General features: G+C 43.8%; 1 protein-coding gene across 1 annotated transcript; it reads left to right on the top strand.

Annotated features, from left to right (window-relative positions):
* Window positions 1-4742: 4742 nt before the first annotated feature.
* HOXC11 (homeobox C11) lies at window positions 4743-16487 on the top strand. Its single transcript, XM_056515229.1, has 2 exons — window positions 4743-5394; window positions 16255-16487. The coding sequence occupies exons 1-2, from the start codon at window positions 4743-4745 to the stop codon at window positions 16485-16487; spliced, it is 885 nt and encodes a 294-aa protein (XP_056371204.1).

Raw genomic sequence — 16487 nt, 5'->3', positions numbered from 1 at the left:
TTTCCCCAATTTTCCCATTTCCCCCCCTTTTTTTCCCATTTTTTCCCATTTTTTCCCCATTTTCCCCCCCAATTTCCCCCCATTTTTCCTATTTTTTCGGCATTTCCCCCCATTTTTTTCCCATTTTTTCCCATTTTTCCCCATTTTTTCCCCATTTTCCCCATTTTCCCTATTTTCCCCCAACTTTTCCCATTTCCCCCCAATTTCCCCCCATTTTTTCCCATTTTCCCCCTATTTTTCCTCCTTTTTTCCCCATTTTTCCCCATATTTTCCCCATTTTTTCCCTGCATTTTTTCCCCATTTCCCCCCATTTTTTTCCCCATTTTTTCCCGCATTTCGGCATTTTCAGGATATTTTTCCCACTTTTCCCGATTATTTGCGTTGAATTTGTTATTTTGGGGTGAAATTTGGGTGTTTTGGGGTGAAACTCGGATTATTTAGGGTTGAAATTCCGATTGTTTGGGGCGGATTTTTTTACTTTCTGTCGATTTTTTATCGAGGATTTTCCTGCTCCTGAAATTTCCCTTTTTTCTCCTAAAATTTTTTTCTCGATTCGGGACAAATCCCCCCCAAAATGGGAATTTTCCTCCCATTCCAAACAAATCCCACACCGGGTGAAAATTCACATTTTTTATTCATTTCCGCTCAAAATTCTCTTTTTTTTTTTATTATTTTCGTTTTAAACTAAGTTGGAGATTCCTGAAAGGGGATCCTGGAAATGAAAACGGATGGGAAAAAAATAGAATAAAATAAAATCGAAAAAAAAAAAAAAATCCAAGAAAATAGAAGAAAATAGAATAGAATAACTCAATGTAAAGAAATAAAATAAAATAAAATAAAATAAAATAAAATAAAATAAAATAAAATAAAATAAAATAAAATAAAATAGAATAAAATAAAATGAAATAAAAATAAAAATAAAATAGAATAAAATAGAATAAAATAAAGTAAAATAAAATAGGATAAAATAAAATAAAATAGGATAAAATAAAATAAAATAAAATAAAATAAAATAAAATAAAATAAAATAAAATAAAATAAAATAAAATAAAATAAAATAAAAGGATTTTTTCCATCGGGACACTAAAGAGGCCGGGAAAATTCCCCATCCCAAAATTCCAGGTAAAAACTCGATTTAACCGGAATAATTTCAGAAAATTTCTTTATTTATTTTCCCAGGTGCGCTTTCCCCGAAGGGATTTTTTTTTTTTTTAATTATTTTTATATTAAATTTGGGCAACTCTTTCAGTCTCGCTCCAAAATTTTGATTTTTTGGGGGATAAATTCCAGCGGGACGGGGACAGGGAGGATCCAGGCGCGAGATAAACGACTTCAATCAGAATTCTTTTTTTTTATTTTATTTTTTTATTTTTTAATTTATTTTTTTATTTTAATAATTCAAGACTCGGCGTCCATTGATTGACAATAAAGCCGCGCATGAAAAATTCAACAGGGGGAGAAATGAAAAATTCAAGAGGGAGGGAGAGTTTGGGATCAATCAGGCGGATTTAATCTCTTTAATTTCCTCCAAAAAATCGCAAATTCCGCATCGAAATTAATTTTATAATTCATTCCAAAACCCATCCGCGAATTCATCCGAAAACTCGTTCAAAAAGTCTTTAAAAACCATTTTAAAATAAATTTTTAAATCATTTTTTTGAAATAACGAATTTAAAAAAGAATTCAACGATTCGTTCAAAAATTGTTGCCAAAACTCATTTGTTCGTTCCTTGATTAATTCATTCGTTATTTAATTTAATATTTAAGTCATTAATCCATTCATCAGTCGATTCTTTAATTCATTTATTAATTAATTCATTAATTAATTTATAAATTAATTTAAAAACTCCCGGCCTGCTCCGAGTTTAAAGTTGGGAAACTCCGCGCGCTGCCGAGCGGGAATTTTAATTTTTTAATTTTTTTTTTTTTTAATTTTTTTTCCATAAAAAGCACGTGGAGAAAACGTAATTAATGTTTGGAGAAAACGTAATTAGCGTTAATTAACTCGTTAATTAGCGCCAATTCCCCTGGCCGGGAGCGATTTGTGATTTCACCGAATTCTCGTTTATTGGGAAAAAGAAAAAAATTTCTTCGCGAAATTCCCGCCTGAAGATTTTCCGGGATGAGAATGGGAGGAATCATTAATTAGAGTTATCAGAGTAATTAAAATATTGATTAAAAAAAGGGATTTTTGCAGATTTTGGCACCAGGCGAGGATTGAAATCCGGCGGGAGGGGGAGAAAAATGGGGAAAAGGGAGAAAAAATGGAGAAAAAGGGAGAAAAAAGGGAGAAAAGGGGAGAAAAAGGGAGAAAAAGGGAGAAAATATGGAGGAAAAAATGGAGAAAAAGGGAGAAAAAATGGAGAAAAAGGGAGGAAAAAATGGGGGAAAAGGGAAGAAAAAGGGAGAAAAAGGGAAAAAAGGGAAAAAAGGGAAAAAAGGGAGAGGGAAAAAGGGGGAGGAAGAAAAGGAGGAAAAAGAAGGAATGAAAAGGAAGGGAAAGAAAAAAGAAAATGAGAAATGGAGAGGGAAGAGAGGGAAGGAAAAATGGAAATAAAAGAAAAAGTGAGAAGTGAGGGAAAGGATAAAAAAGGAGAAGGGAGAGGGAAAAAGAGGAAAAAAAGGGGAGAAAGGGAAAAAAGGAGCAGGAAAGGGGAGAGAGAAGAAAAAATGGAAGAAAAATAAAAATAAAAGAGAAGGGGAGGAGAGGAAAAAGTGAAAAGAAATAAAAGAGGAGAGGAAAAGAGAGAGAAATGGGAAAGAGGAAAAAAACAAAAATGGGGAAAGAAAGAAGAGAAAGAAGAGGGGGAGAGAAAGGAAAAAAAAAGAGAAAGAATGAGAGAAAGAAAAACGGGAAGGGAAAAAAAAAGCAAGAAAAAGGGGAAGAGAGAAAAGAATTAAAAATTGGGAGAAAAACAGCGAGAAGAGGCGGAGAAAAAGGGATAAAAGAGAGAGAGAAAGGGGGAAAGAGGGAAAAAAGAATAAAAGTGGGAAGGAAAAGAGAGAAGAGGGGAAGAGAAAAGGGAAAAATAAAAGAGAAAGAGGGAAAGAAGAAAAAAAAACAACAAATTAAAATGGGCAGAGAAGAAAAAGAGCGAGAAGAGAGGAAGAGAAAAGAAAAAAAATTAAAATGGGGAAAGAGGGAAAAAAGAATAAAAATGGGAAGGAAAAAAAGCCTGAAAAGAGGAAGAGAAAAGGGAAACTAAAATATAAAGAAAAGAGGGAAAGAAGAAAAAAAAATTAAAAATGGGCAGGAAAGAAAAAGAGTGAGAAGAGAGGAAGATAAACAGTGAAAAAAAGAAAAGAGGAAAGAGGAAAAAAGAATAAAAATGGAAAGGAAAAGAGCGGGAAGAGAGGAAGAGAAAAGGAAAAAAAAAAACAAAAAATGGGGAAAGAGGAAAAAAGAATAAAAATGGAAAGGAAAAAGCGAGAAGAGGGGAAGAGAAAAGGGAAAAGTAAAAGAGAAAGAAAAGAGGGAAAGAAGAAAAAAACAAATTAAAAATGGGCTGAGAAGAAAAAGAGCGAGAAGAGAGGAAAAGAAACGGAAAAAAAGCAAGAAAAGGGGAAAGAGGGAAAAAAGAGCAAAAATGGGAAGGAAAAGAGCGAGAAGATGGGAAGAGAAAAGGGAAAAAAAACCAAAAAATGGGGAAAGAGGAAAAAAAAAGAATAAAAATGGGAAGGAAAAAGCGAGAAGAGAGGATGAGAAAAGGAAAACTGAAAGAAAGAAAAGAGGGAAAGAAGAAAAAAACAAATTAAAAATGGGCAGAGAAGAAAAAGAGCGAGAAGAGGAGAAGAGAAACAGGGGAAAAAAACCAAGAAAAAGAGGGAAAAAAGAATAAAAATGGGAAGGAAAAAGCGAGAAAAGAGGGAGAGAAAAGGGAAAAGAAAAAAAGGAAGAAAAGAGGGAAAGAATAAAAAAAAAGCAAATTAAAAACGAGCGGAACAGGAGCGAGAAGAGGCAGGAAAGGGGCAAGAAAAGAAGCGGCGGAGGGGGCGGGGAGCGAACCCCGCAAATTTTGGGGTCGGGGAATGAACCCCCCAAATTTTGGGGGCGGAGAACGAACCCCGCAAGTTTTGGGGCGAACCCCGCAAATTTTGGGGGCGGGAAACGAACCCCCCAAATTTTGGGGGCGGGGAACGAACCCCGCAAGTTTTGGGGCGAATCCCCCAAGTTTTGGGGGCGGCCCCGGCCCGGGAGGGGGGAGGGGAGGAGGGGGAGCCCCCGGAGCTGCGCGGGGTTTTCAGCCCCGGCCCTAGGCCGGGCTTACCTAAGCGCGGCCGCGCCTCCCGCGGCGCCGGGAATAAATAAAAGCGATTTTAGCTCCGGGATCACGTGGAGCTCGCCAGCGACTGAGACCGAGCTCGCGTCATCTTCACCTCCCCAAAAAAAAAAATTTTTTTTTTTTTTTGTTGTTTTTAAATCCCTCCCACCCTCTCAGCGCTTCGGCGCTTTTTTTTTTTTTTTTTTTTTTTTTTTGCCCGCTTCGCGCTTCGCTTTTTTTTTTTTTTTTTTTTCCCTTCACCCCCCGGTTTAAAAAAAAAAAAAAAAAAAAAAAAAAAAAAAAGGAGAGAGAGAGAGAGAAAAAAAAGAGAAAAAAAAAAAAAATCCCTTCAACCCCGAGCAGCAGCGCGCCGGCTGATATATATATATATATATATATATATATATAAATACATAAAAACAAAACCCCCAAAAAAAAAAAAAAAAAAAAAAAAAAGCAAAGCGCGGAACGAAAGGCGAGATGTTTAACTCGGTCAGCCTGGGCAACTTCTGCTCGCAGCCGCGCAAGGAGCGCGCGGGCGGAGCGGGCGAGTTCGGCGAGCGCGGGGGCAACCTGTACGTGCCCGGCTGCGCCTACTACGTGCCCGAGCTGCCCTCGGTGCCGCCGTTCGCGCCCGCCCGCCAGATCCCGTACCCCTACTCGCCCGCGCTGCCCCGCGACGTGCCGCCCTACGCGCTGGAGCCCGCGGGCAAGTGGCGCGGGAGTTACGCGGGGTGCTACTCGGCCGAGGAGCTGCTGCACCCCGAGATGCTGCTGAAGAGCGAGGGTTACCACCACCACCATCATCATCATCATCAGGGCCAGCAGCAGCATCACCCTCCTCCTCCGCACCCTCCTCCGCACCCTCCTCCTCCTCCCTCCGCGCCCGCGCCGCCGCCCGCGCCGTTCTACAAGGGCGCGGTGCTGCCGCAGGGCTTCGAGCGCTTCCTGGAGAGCCCCGCGCTGAGCGCGGCCCCGAGCGCGGCCCCGAGCGCGGCCCCGGGCGCGGCCCCCGCCAGAGGCACCGAGGGCGACGAGGAGGAGGAGGAGGAGGAGGAGGAGGAAGAAAACGCCAAGCCCGGCTCGGCCCCGGCGGCGGCGGCCAAGGAGAGCTCCAAGAGCGGCGCTGCGAGTAGGTAGAGCCGGGTTTAGCGCGGGGAGAGCCGGGCTTAGCGCGGGGGAGACGGGTTTAACTCGGGGAGAGCCGGGCTTAGCGCGGGGGAGACGGGTTTAACTCGGGGAAGAAGGGTTTAACTCGGGGAGAGCCGGGCTTAGCGCGGGGGAGACGGGTTTAGCGCGGGGAGAGCCGGGCTTAGCGCGGGGGAGACGGGTTTAGCGCGGGGAGAGCCGGGCTTAGCGCGGGGGAGACGGGTTTAACTCGGGGAGAGCCGGGCTTAGCGCGGGGGAGACGGGTTTAACTCGGGGAGAGGCGGGTTTAACTCGGGGAGAGCCGGGCTTAGCGAGGGGGAGACGGGTTTAACTCGGGGAAGAAGGGTTTAACTCGGGAGAGCCGGGCTTAGCGCGGGGAGAAGCGGGTTTAGCGCGGGGAGAGCCGGGTTTAGCTCGGGGGAGAAAGGTTTAATGAAGGGAGAGATGGGCTTAGCGCGGGGAGAGAAGGGTTAGATGCGGGTAGAGCCGGGTTTAACGCGGGGAGAGATGGGTTTAACTCCCTAGAGCCGGGCTTAGCGCGGGGAGAGGCGGGTTTAACTCGGGGAGAGACGGGTTTAATGAAGGGAGAGAAGGGTTTGATGTGGGGAGAGCCGGGTTTAATGAAGGGAGAGCCGGGCTTAGAACGGGGAGAGAAGGGTTTGATGCAGGGAGAGCCGGGTTTGATACGGGGAGAGCCGGGTTTAACCAGGGGAAGAAGGGTTTGATGTGGGGAGAGGCGAGTTTAACGCGGGGAGAGCCGGGTTTAATGAAGGGAGAGATGGGTTTGATGGGGAGCAAGAGAGCGGGTTTAACTCGGGGAGAGCCGGGTTTAATGAAGGGAGAGATGGGTTTGTTGGGGACCAAGAGAGCGGGTTTAAGGCAGGGGAAAGGCGGGCGAGAACCGGGTTTAAGGCAAGGGAAAGGCGGGTTTAAGGCAAGGGAAAGCGGGGTGTAAGGCGGGGGAGAACCGGGTTTAGCACAGATTAGAGACGGGTTTAAGGCGGGGGAGATCCGGGTTTATCGCGGGGTAGGAGCGGCGCGTTGGGCGCGAGGAGAGGCGGGTTTGATGCGGGGAAGAGCCGGGTTTAACCCGGGATAAGAGAGGAGAGAGCCGGGTTTAACCCGGGATAAGGGAGCGGGTTTAACCCGGGATAAGAGAGCGGGTTTAAAGCAGGGTAGGAGAGGCGGGTTTGATGCGAGGGAAGGCAGGTTAGATGCGGAGAAAAGCCGGGTTCAAGGCAGGAAAAAGCCAAATTTAACGCGGGGACGAACCGGGTTTAAGGCAGGGAAAGGCCAAATTTAACGCGAGGGAAAAGCCTAATTTAACACTAGCAGAGCCGGGTTTAACGCGAGGGAAAAGGCAAATTTAAAGCGAGAAGAGCCGGGTTTAAGGCAGGGAAAAACCAGATTTAACGCGGGGAAGAGCCGGGCTTAAGGCAGGGAAAAAACAAATTTAACGCGGGGAAGAGCCGGGTTTAACGCAGGGTAGGAGAGCCGGGTTTAAAGCAGGGAAAAGCCAGATTTAACGCGGGGAAGAGCCGGGTTTAAGGCAGGGAAAAGTCAGATTTAACGCGAGGAAAAAGCCAAATTTAACGCGAGCAGAGCCGTGTTTAAGGCAGGGAAAAGCCGGGTTTAACGCGAGGAAAAAGCCAAATTTAACGCGAGGGAAAAGCCGGATTTAAGCCGAGCAGAGCCGGGTTTAAAGCGAGCAGAGCCGGGTTTAACGCCAGCGCGATCTGTGTTTTGCCGAGCCGAGCCGCGCTTTTTTTATGTGGAGTTTTATAAGGCGCTGCCGGGATTTTATTGGGAAGCTCCGCTGCGCTTTCTTCTCTCTGCTCCTTTTTTTTTTTTTTTTTATTTTACGATGGCGGGAGAGGACAGTTAATAATAAAAAAAAAAATAATAATAGCGATGGGAGAACAAAACCAAACCAAAATAAAATAAAACCTAAACCGGGGAGGTTAAACGCTGCGAGAACACACACACACAAAAAAAAAAAAAAACGGGGATTAAAAGGGAATAAAACGGGGACTGGAGATGTAAAAACATCGCGCGCTCGAGCGGGAGAGATTTTAAACTCGGCCGAGCGGCAAAAATGAACTTTGATCGGCTTTAATCGGCTTTAATCGGCTTTAATCGGCTTTGATCGGTTCTGATCGGCTTTAATCGGCTTTAATCGGCTCTGATCGGATCTGATCGGATTGATCGGCTTTGATCGGCTTTAATCGGCTTTGATCGGATTGATCGGCTTTAATCGGCTCTGATCGGGTTTGATCGGATCTGATCGGATTGATCGGCTTTAATCGGCTCTGATCGGGTTTGATCGGATCTGATCGGATTGATCGGCTTTAATCGGCTCTGATCGGCTTTAATCGGCTTTGATCGGATTGATCGGCTTTAATCGGCTCTGATCGGGTTTGATCGGTTCTAATCGGCTTTAATCGCCTCTGATCGATCAGCTCTCATAGGCTCTGATGGGCTTTAATCGGCTTTAATCGGCTTTAATCGGCTTTGATCGATCAGCTCTGATCGCCTTTGATCGGCTCTGATCGGCTCTGATCGGCTTTGATCGATCAGCCCTGATCGCCTTTGATCGGTTTGATCGGCTCTGATCGGCTTTGATCGGTTCTGATCGGCTCTGATCGCCTTTAATCGGCTCTGATCGGCTCTGATCGATTCTGATCGGCTTTGATCGATCAGCCCTGACCGCCTTTGATCGGTTTGATCGGCTCTGCTCGCCTTTGATCATGAACTTCCCGGCGATCGCGCCGAGACCGCCCGCGCTTCCCCCGCCGCTTTCCCGCCGCGTTTTTAATTAATTTCTAATTATTTTCTAATTATTTTCTAATTAAAACTCTCTGGCGAGCCGGGTGGCGGCGCGGCTCGGGAGGAACCGCCGGCGTTGGGGGAAAAAAAAGAGAATTTCCGGGATTTTCCTCCTTTCCCGAGCTGGGATTTGTCAGGAGGCTTGGAAGCGGCGAAAATGTCAATTTGAAATTTTATTTTATTTTTATTTTATTTTATTTTATTTTATTTTATTTTATTTTATTTTATTTTATTTTATTTTATTTTATTTTATTATTTTATTTTATTTTATTTTATTTTATTTTATTTTCTCCTATTTTATTTTCTCCTATTTTATTTTCTCCTATTTTCTCCTATTTTATTTCCCCCTATTTTCTCCTATTTTATTGTATCTTAATTTATTGCATTTTATTCTATTTTATTTTATTCTATATTATTTTATTCTATTTTATTTTATTCTATATTATTTTATCCTATTCTATTGTATCCTATTCTATTTTATTCTGTTCTCTTTTATTCTATTCTATTCTATTCTATTTTTCTACTTTATTCAATTTATTTGACTTAAAAATAATTTAACTTTATTTTAATTTTACTTCTATTTTTCAAATTTTTAATTAATTTAAGGTTTTTTTTTTCCCCTCGCCGCCAAATCTCAGAACTCGGGCTGGTTTTTGGGATTTTTATTTTTGGGATTTTTGTCTCCGAGGATCCCAATCCCCCTTTCCCGAGCTCCCCCCGCGCCTCGCGTGTGTGGCGAGGTCTGGATTTAATCAAAACCTCGTGTGGAACCGAGCCCGGCTTCTTTAATCCCGGCCTAACCCGCGCTGAGCGCGGCTCTGCTTTGATCCCGCGCGCTTTAAGCCCGGCTCTGCTCCCAAAATCTGCCTTAAACCCGACTCTACTCTCAAAAACCCCAAAATCGTCTTAACCCGGCTCAAACCCGGCTCTGCTCCCAAAATCTGCCCTAAACCCGCCCTAACCCCGGCTCAAACCCGACTCAAACTCGGCTTTGCTCCCAAAAACCCCAAAATCCGCCTTAAACCCGGCTCTGCTCCCAAAATCCGCCTTAAACCCGGCTCTGCTCCCAAAATCCGCCTTAAACCCGCCCTAACCCCGGCTCAAACCCGACTCAAACTCGGCTTTGCTCCCAAAATCCGCCTTAAACCCGCCCTAAACCCGGCTGAAACCGAGCTTTGGTCCCAAAATCCGCCCTAAACCCGGCTCTGCTTTGATCCTGCGCGCCTTAAACCCGGCTCTGCTCCCCAAAACCCCAAAATCTGCCTTAACCCGGCTCTGCTCCCAAAATCCGCCTTAAACCCGCCCTAAACCCGGCTCAAACCCAGCTTTGTTCCCAAAATCCGCCCCAAACCCGGCTCTGCTTCCAAAAACCCCAAAATCCGCCTTAAACCCACCCTAAACCCGACTCAAACTCGGCTTTGTTCCCAAAAACCCCCAAATCCGCCCTAAACCAGGCTCTGCTCATAAAATCCGCCCCAAACCCGCCCTAAACCCGGCTCAAATCCGGCTCAAACTTGGCTCTACTCCCAAAAAAACCCCAAAATCCGCCTTAAACCCGCCCTAAACCCGACTCTACTCTCAAAAACCCCAAAATCCGCCTTAAACCCGCCCTAAACCCGCTTTAAACCCGATTTTGCTCCCAAAAACCCCAAAATCCGCCTTAAACCAGCCCTAAATCCGCCTTAAACCCGACTCTGCTCCCAAAAAACCCCAAAATCCGCCTTAAACCCGGCTCGGTGTCACCAAAATTTCTCCAAAATCCTCTCGGAGGGGCCGAGCACCCCCCAGAAAATCCGAATTTCAGCCGCTCCCACCCGGGTTTGGGGAGATTTGTTCATTTTTGGGGTATTTATTATTTTTTATTATTATTTATTAATTTTTGGGTTTATTATTATTATTATTATTATTATTATTATTATTATTATTATTATTATTATTATTATTTAATTTTGGGGGCGTTTGTTAATTTTTTGGGGGGGATATTTATTAATTTTTGGGGATATTTTGGGTCATTTATTAATTTATTATTATTATTTATTTGTTTATTATTATTATTATTATTATTATTATTATTATTATTATTATTATTATTACATTTTTAGGGTTATTTATTCATTTTTGGGGATATTTATTCATTTTTGGGGTATTTATTGCTATTATTTATTATTATTTATTCATTTTTTGGGTAATTTGTTAATTTTGGGGATATTAATTAATTTTTTTGATAATTATTAAATTTGAGTGTATTTATTACTTTTTGGGATATTTATTATTTTTGGGATATTTATTATTTTGGGATATTTATTCCTTTTGGGATTATTTATTTCTTTTTGGGGTATTCATTATTTTTGGGGTATTTATTATTTTTGGGATATTTATAATTTCTGGGTTATTTATTATTTTTGGGATATTTATTCTTTTTGTGATATTTATTTTTTTTGGGTTTTCCATCCTTTTTTGTGATTATTTATTATAATTATTTGGGTTAATTACTCATTTCAGAACATTTATTCCTTTTTAGGTTTAATTATTCCATTTGGGGAGATTACACATTTTGGGGTTAATTATTCTTTTTGGGATTAATTATTCCTTTTGGGGTTATTTATCCTTTTTTGGGGTTATTTATCATTTTTGGGGTTATTTATCCTTTTTTGGGTTGTTTATTCCTATTGGTGTTTAATGATTCCTTTTGGGATAATTATAATTTTTTTTTTTTTTTTTTTTTTATTCTCTTGGTATTATTTATTCCTATTGAAGGTTAATTATTTTTTGGGGGGATTTATCCTTTTTTGGGGGATTTATCCTTTTTGGGGAATTTATCTCATTTTGGGCCATTTATCCCATTTTGGGACATTTATCCCATTTTGGGCCATTTATCCCATTTTGGGGAATTTATCCCATTTTGGGGAATTTATCCCATTTTGGGACATTTCCCCATTTTGGGACATTTTCCCATTTTGGGCCATTTTCCCTTTTTGGGACATTTTTCCCATTTTGGGACATTTATCCCATTTTGGGACATTTCCCCATTTTGGGCCATTTATCCCATTTTGGGCCATTTATCCATTTTGGGCCATTTTTCCCATTTTGGGGAATTTATCCCATTTTGAGACATTTTTCCCATTTTGAGACATTTATCCCATTTTGGGCCATTTATCCCATTTTGGGGAATTTATCCCTTTTTGGGACATTTCTCCATTTTGGGACATTTCTCCATTTTGGGACATTTTCCCATTTTGGGACATTTATCCCATTTTGGGACATTTATCCCATTTTGGGCCATTTATCCCATTTTGGGGAATTTATCCAATTTTGGACATTTATCCCATTTTGGGTCATTTATCCCATTTTGGGCCATTTATCCCATTTTGGGACATTTATCCCATTTTGGGGAATTTTTCCCAATTTGGGACATTTTCCCATTTTGGGCCATTTATCCCATTTTGGGCCATTTATCCCATTTTGGGGAATTTATCCCATTTTGGGACATTTATCCCATTTTGGGCCATTTATCCCATTTTGGGGAATTTATCCAATTTTGGGACATTTATCCCATTTTGGGTCATTTATCCCATTTTGGGCCATTTATCCCATTTTGGGGAATTTTTCCCAATTTGGGACATTTTCCCATTTTGGGCCATTTATCCCATTTTGGGGAATTTATCCCATTTTGGGGAATTTATCCCATTTTGGGACATTTATCCCATTTTGGGACATTTATCCCATTTTGGGACATTTATCTCATTTTGGGGAATTTATCCCATTTTGGGGAATTTATCCCATTTTGGGACATTTATCCCATTTTGGGACATTTATCTCATTTTGGGGAATTTATCCCATTTTGGGACATTTCCCCATTTTGGGGAATTTATCCCATTTTGGGACATTTATCCCATTTTGGGGAATTTATCCCATTTTGGGACATTTATCCCTTTTTGGGGAATTTATCCCATTTTGGGACATTTATCCCATTTTGGGCCATTTATCCCATTTTGGGACATTTATCCCATTTTTGGGAATTTATCCCATTTTGGGACATTTCCCCATTTTGGGCCATTTATCCCATTTTGGGACATTTTTCCCATTTTGGGCCATTTTTCCGATTTTGGGCCATTTTTCCCATTTTGGGCCATTTATCCCATTTTGGGACATTTATCCCTTTTTTGGGAATTTATCCCTTTCTGTGTTTAACCCTTCCTTTCGCCATATTTAATTTTTAAAATTTTTAAGTTTAAATTTCCCCTTTCCACCCCCACCCTTTCCCCTTTCTCCCAATCCCAAACCCCTAAATCCCATTTTTTCCCTTTCCAGAAATTCCCAGAACGAGAAAGAAGCTCTGCCCCTCTTCCAGATCCCAATCCCAAACTCCTTAAATCCCAAATTCTCTCCCCTAAATCCAAATTTTCCCTTTCTCACACTTTCCCAGGACCCGAAAGAATCACTGCCCCTATTCCAAACCCCAAATTCTCTCCCCTAAATCCCATTTTTTCCCTTTTCCAGCCGCCCCCAGGACCCGGAAGAATCACTGCCCCTATTCCAAACCCCAACCCCAAATCCCCCAAACCCCAAATTCTCTCCCCTAAATCCCATTTTTCCCTTTCCCACACTTTCCCAGGACCTGGAAGAATCACTACCCCTATTTTAAACCCCAAATTCTCTCCCCTAAATCCCATTTTTTCCTTTTCCAGCCACCCACAGGACCCAGAAGAATCACTGCCCCTATTCCAAACCCCAACCCCAAATTCCCAAACCCCAAATTCTCTCCCCTAAATCCCATTTTTCCCTTTTCCAGCCGCCCCCAGGACCCGGAAGAATCACTACCCCTATTCCAAACCCCAAATTCTCTCCCCTAAATCCCATTTTTTCCCTTTTCCAGAAGTTCCCAGGACCCGGAAGAATCACTGCCCCTATTCCAAACCCCAACCCCAAATCCCCAAACCCCAAATTCCCTCCCCTAAATCCCATTTTTCCCCTTTTCCACACATTCCCAGCACCCGGAAGAATCACTACCCCTATTCCAAACCCCAAATTCTCTCCCCTAAATCCCAAATTTTCTCCCCTAAATCCCATTTTTCCCTTTTCCAGCCGCCCCCAGGACCCGGAAGAAGCGCTGCCCCTATTCCAAACCCCAAATTTTCTCCCCTAAATCCCAAATTTTCTCCCCTAAATCCCATTTTTCCCTTTTCCAGCCACCCCCACGACCCGGAAGAATTGCTGTCCCTATTCCAAACCCCAATCCCAAATCCCTAAATCCCATTTTTCCTTTTTCCAACTATCCCCAGAGCATTAAACAAGCACTGCCCCTATTCCAACCCCCAATCCCAAATCCCTAAATCCGAATTTTTCCTTTTCCAGCCGCCCCCAGGACCCGGAAGAATCACTGCCCCTATTTTAAACCCCAAATTCTCTCCCCTAAATCCCATTTTTTTCCCTTTTCCAGCCACCCCCAGGACCCGGAAAAATCTCTGTCCCTATTCCAAACCCCAGTCCCAAATCCCTCAGACCCCAATCCCAAATCCCTAAATCCCATTTTTCCCTTTTCCAGAAGTTCCCTGGACACGAAAGAATCACTGCCCCTATTCCAACCCCCAAATTCTCTCCCCTAAATCCCATTTTTTCCCTTTTCCAGCCGCCCCCAGGACCCGGAAGAATCACTGCCCCTATTCCAAACCCCAAATTTTCTCCCCTAAATCCCATTTTTCCCTTTCCCACACATTCCCAGGACCCGGAAGAATCACTGCCCCTATTCCAACCCCCAAACCCAAATCCCCAAACCCCAAATTTTCTCCCCTAAATCCCATTTTTCCCTTTTCCAGCCGCCCCCAGGACCCGGAAGAAGCGCTGCCCCTACTCCAACCCCCAACCCCAAATCCCTAAATCCCGTTTTCCCCTTTTCCAGAAGTTCCCTGGACACGGAAGAATCACTGCCCCTATTCCAACCCCCAATCCCAAATCCCCAAACCCCAAATTTTCTCCCTAAATCCCATTTTTCCCTTTCCCACACATTCCCAGTACCCGGAAGAATCACTACCCCTATTCCAAACCCCAAATTTTCTCCCCCAAACCCCAAATTCTCTCCCCTAAATCCCATTTTTCCCTTTTCCAGCCGCCCCCAGGACCCGGAAGAATCACTACCCCTATTCCAAACCCCAAATTTTCTCCCCTAAATCCCATTTTTCCCTTTTCCACACTTTCCCAGGACCCGGAAGAATCACTGCCCCTATTCCAAACCCCAACCCCAAATCCCCAAACCCCAAATTCTCTCCCCTAAATCCCATTTTTTCCCTTTTCCACACATTCCCAGTACCCGGAAGAATCACTACCCCTATTCCAAACCCCAATCCCAAATCCCTTAGACCCCAAATTCTCTCCCCTAAATCCCATTTTTTCCCTTTTCCACACATTCCCAGTACCCGGAAGAATCACTACCCCTATTCCAAACCCCAACCCCAAATCCCCAAACCCCAAATTCTCTCCCCTAAATCCCATTTTTCCCTTTTCCAGCCACCCCCAGGACCCAGAAGAATCGCTGCCCCTATTCCAACCCCAAATTCTCTCCCCTAAATCCCATTTTTCCCTTTCCCACACATTCCTAGGACCCGGAAGAATCACTGCCCCTATTCCAACCCCCAAACCCAAATCCCCAAACCCCAAATTTTCTCCCCTAAATCCCATTTTTTCCCTTTTCCAGCCGCCCCCAGGACCCGGAAGAAGCGCTGCCCCTACTCCAACCCCCAACCCCAAATCCCTAAATCCCATTTTCCCCTTTTCCAGAAGTTCCCTGGACACGAAAGAATCACTACCCCTATTTTAAACCCCAAATTCTCTCCCCTAAATCCCATTTTTCCCTTTTCCAGCCACCCCCAGAACATTAAACATTCGCTGCCCCTTTCCAACCCCCAATCCCAAATCCCTTAGACCCCAAATTCTCTCCCCTAAATCCCATTTTTCCCTTTTCCACACATTCCCAGTACCCGAAAGAATCACTACCCCTATTCCAAACCCCAAATTTTCTCCCTAAATCCCATTTTTCCCTTTTCCAGCCACCCCCAGTACCCGGAAGAATCACTGCCCCTATTCCAAACCCCAACCCCAAATCCCCAAACCCCAAATTCTCTCCCCTAAATCCCATTTTCCCCTTTTCCAGAAGTTCCCTGGACACGAAAGAATCACTGCCCCTATTCCAAACCCCAAATTCTCTCCCCTAAATCCCATTTTTCCCTTTTCCAGCCACCCCCAGGACCCGGAAGAATCACTGCCCCTATTCCAAACCCCAAATTTTCTCCCCTAAATCCCAAATTTTCTCCCCTAAACCCCAAATTCTCTCCCTAAATCCCATTTTTCCCTTTTCCAGCCACCCCCAGGACCCGGAAGAATCACTGCCCCTATTCCAAACCCCAAATTTTCTCCCCTAAATCCCAAATTTTCTCCCCTAAATCCCAAATTTTCTCCCTAAATCCCATTTTTCCCTTTTCCAGCCGCCCCCAGGACCCGGAAGAATCACTACCCCTATTCCAAACCCCAATCCCAAATCCCTCAGACCCCAATCCCAAATCCCTAAACCCCATTTTTCCCTTTTCCAGAAGTTCCCTGGACACGAAAGAATCATTACCCCTATTCCAAACCCCAAATTTTCTCCCTAAATCCCATTTTTCCCTTTTCCAGCCACCCCCAGAACATGAAACAATCGCTGCCCCTTTCCAACCCCCAACCCCAAATCCCCAAACCCCAAATTCTCTCCCCTAAATCCCATTTTTCCCTTTTCCACACATTCCCAGCACCCGGAAGAATCACTACCCCTATTCCAAACCCCAAATTCTCTCCCCTAAATCCCATTTTTCCCTTTTCCAACTATCCCCAGAGCATTAAACAAGCACTGCCCCTATTCCAACCCCTAATCCCAAATCCCTAAATCCGAATTTTTCCTTTTCCAGCCACCCCAGGACCCGGAAGAATCACTACCCCTATTCCAAACCCCAAATTCTCTCCCCTAAATCCCATTTTTTCCCTTTTCCAGCCGCCCCCAGGACCCGGAAGAAGCGCTGCCCCTACTCCAAATTCCAGATCCGGGAGCTGGAGCGGGAGTTTTTTTTCAACGTTTACATCAACAAGGAGAAGCGGCTGCAGCTGTCGCGACTGCTGAACCTGAGCGACCGACAGGTGAAGATCTGGTTCCAGAACCGCCGCATGAAGGAGAAGAAGCTGAGCCGGGACCGGCTGCAGTTCTTCTCGGGGAACCCCCTGCTCTGA

This window comes from Oenanthe melanoleuca, linkage group LGE22, assembly GCF_029582105.1.
Source record: "Oenanthe melanoleuca isolate GR-GAL-2019-014 linkage group LGE22, OMel1.0, whole genome shotgun sequence".
NCBI classification, from domain to species: Eukaryota; Metazoa; Chordata; class Aves; order Passeriformes; family Muscicapidae; genus Oenanthe; species Oenanthe melanoleuca.
Note: the sequence above shows the minus strand (reverse complement) of the source record. Positions and strands in the feature narration are given on the sequence as shown.

What these genes read in the sequence shown, in the direction of transcription:
- HOXC11 (XM_056515229.1), top strand. Translation starts at nt 4,743, where the DNA reads ATGTTTAACTCGGTCAGCCTGGGCAACTTCTGCTCGCAGCCGCGCAAG. An exon ending in CTCCAAGAGCGGCGCTGCGA is followed by an intron (nt 5,395 to 16,254) that starts GTAGGTAGAGCC and finishes TCCCTTTTCCAG; the next exon opens with CCGCCCCCAGGACCCGGAAG.